The sequence below is a fragment of the Penaeus monodon genome, chromosome 33 (assembly GCF_015228065.2).
Source record: "Penaeus monodon isolate SGIC_2016 chromosome 33, NSTDA_Pmon_1, whole genome shotgun sequence".
Taxonomy (NCBI): Eukaryota; Metazoa; Arthropoda; class Malacostraca; order Decapoda; family Penaeidae; genus Penaeus; species Penaeus monodon.
Genome location: NC_051418.1, coordinates 10,985,315 through 10,987,533, shown reverse-complemented (window position 1 = coordinate 10,987,533; position 2,219 = coordinate 10,985,315). Strand labels below are relative to the sequence as shown.

Below are 2,219 nucleotides of genomic sequence, written 5' to 3'. Positions count from 1 at the left end.
TGGTAATAACTACTTTAGATACCTTCAAAAGCTACCATGGGAAATATTCAAAGTACTAAGTTATATACTAATCATCTTCTACGTGAATTCTGAACATATAAATAAATGAGAAATGTGAAAGCTCATTCCCACAGTGAGCATGCGCAGTGCCGGGACCCCTAGAGCAGTTACCTCCCTAAAAAATCATCATTCTTAGCTCCGGGAATGTTAGCATCCAGTCCCAGCATTCAATATGAAAAGGTCTGACGACGTACCACGTTGCATATTGCCTGTGAGGGGCAGCAGAAGGGATTACGTTCAGCTAAGGTTATTTTGATTAACAGCAAGGTAAGCAGGAGAAAGCCAAGTGATCTTTAGTGGATGACACCTCAGATGGCAATGCTTTAAAACAAAACATGTTTACTAGTTCCATATACATTACAAGCATATGCTTACACAAATGCTTACATAATCCTACTTTTTATTAAAATAACCCAGCCATCTGATTTCCTTATCTATATCCCATTGTTAACTACCTGATGTACCTATATATGGGATCATCCTCCAAATTTGTAGGTTAATTCATGTCCAGTCTCTCTAAACAAAACAATGAACAAACAATGTCATAACCTGCACAGCAAACAATTACCAGCAAAGAGATGAAGACTTTCCTTTGACAGCTGTTCTGTGTTAGAACAACCACTGAAATTTCCAATACTGTTCTTACATATACGAATGATAATACTTAATGCTTACAAGACTAAGGAACTTCTAACCACATATGAACTGTCACTGAAATAAAAAGTAAAATACTACCAAACATTGACGAGCTAGTGAATAGGTGGCTTCTTCTCCTGTGCTGGCTACAGTATCCAGTCTTGTAAAATGAGTTCTTAGGGAAAAGGATCAACTCTTCAATCATAAACAAAGACAAATAGTTATGGAACTTTAAATCTGAAATCAAATGACAACAATGCATTTGGCAGAACTGTGGAACTCCTTCTAAGAGCGCTCCTTCCTCTCCTCTTAGCACAACCACAGGGTAAGAAAAAATAAAAACAGAGGATGATCAACCAGATAAGAGCACACCATGCACTCTTTGTATCAAGGCCACTCCACCAGCAAACTAGTACCTGCCCAAATAATCATCATTCTCATACGACTCAATGGGCTATAGTCATAGTCCCAGCACTCTATTGATATCCGCTGCCTTCGAATCACATTGGCTAATGCCTGTTCAAAAGTCAACAACACATTATTATGTATCTTGTTACTAACAGTGATGGGCATCTAATGAATGGAGACTGACTTTAATTCATTCTATGACATCAATACATACACAAACTTTAATATCAAAACAAAAACTAAACATCTTCTTGTAAACCTGTTGGGTGAAAAACAACAAAATTATCAAGTTGTGAGGGTGCAGTGAATAAAAAAAAATAAAAGCTGGAAACAGAGAAAAAAGGCAGATATATATATATAAAATGCATGTTATTACATTTCCTGTGATGCAGTAAGCAAGCTTTTCTTTATACCAAGCCATGCATCCTTTACCTTCCTGCATGCTTTCTCCCTATTATACAAACTTGCACATTCATAAGCTGTCTTGCAACAGTAAGATGAAAGAGGAGAGAGCCCAGATTATAGGAAGGAAGAATTTTCATAACTATATCAAGGGAGAACTTGAAAGAAATCTGAATTCATCTTTCAAAAATTTGTCAAGCGTTATGTTTTCCTCAACAATATCACCTTTTTAAAATGGAGAAAAGAAGTATTATCTTTACAAAAGCATAAGCCCTGTCCAAAACAAAATTTGATACACAGAATACACTTTACTCTACAAACTACAAATAAGAAACCCTAAAAATGCATAAGAGCCTTCATCAATGTTGGCTATACACTATTGTAATGAATATGTTCCTCATAGATATACTGTTTAAAAATATAATCTTTTACATATACTGATACATTTTACTATCTAGGATAAACCCAGATTTCTCACCTCCCCAAAAACTCGTCCTGGCCTGGCCCGTCATCTAGATCGAAAAGTTCAAAATCTAGCTCTTGCGACTGTATAACCTCAGTCAAGAACTGTAACAGAGGCATACCGGGTTTGGGGGAAATCGGGAGAAAGACAAAAAAAAATCATGTTAAAAATCAAAAGTTTAATCAGAAAGGAGAAAAAATTAAAAAAGGGGTTCATAAAATTAATAAAAAACAATGCTAAAAACAAGGAT

At 35.7% G+C, this 2,219-nt stretch overlaps 1 protein-coding gene across 1 annotated transcript in view; it reads right to left on the bottom strand.

The window, feature by feature from the left end:
• The window catches only part of LOC119594021 (extended synaptotagmin-2-like), a gene marked incomplete at its 3' end in the record, with an annotated part of 82,615 nt that overhangs the window by 5,827 nt on the left and 74,569 nt on the right, over window positions 1-2,219 (bottom strand). Inside the window, 1 exon segment of the mRNA XM_037943050.1 lies at window positions 1,985-2,073. Within this exon segment, the coding sequence (XP_037798978.1) occupies window positions 1,985-2,073 (89 nt within the window).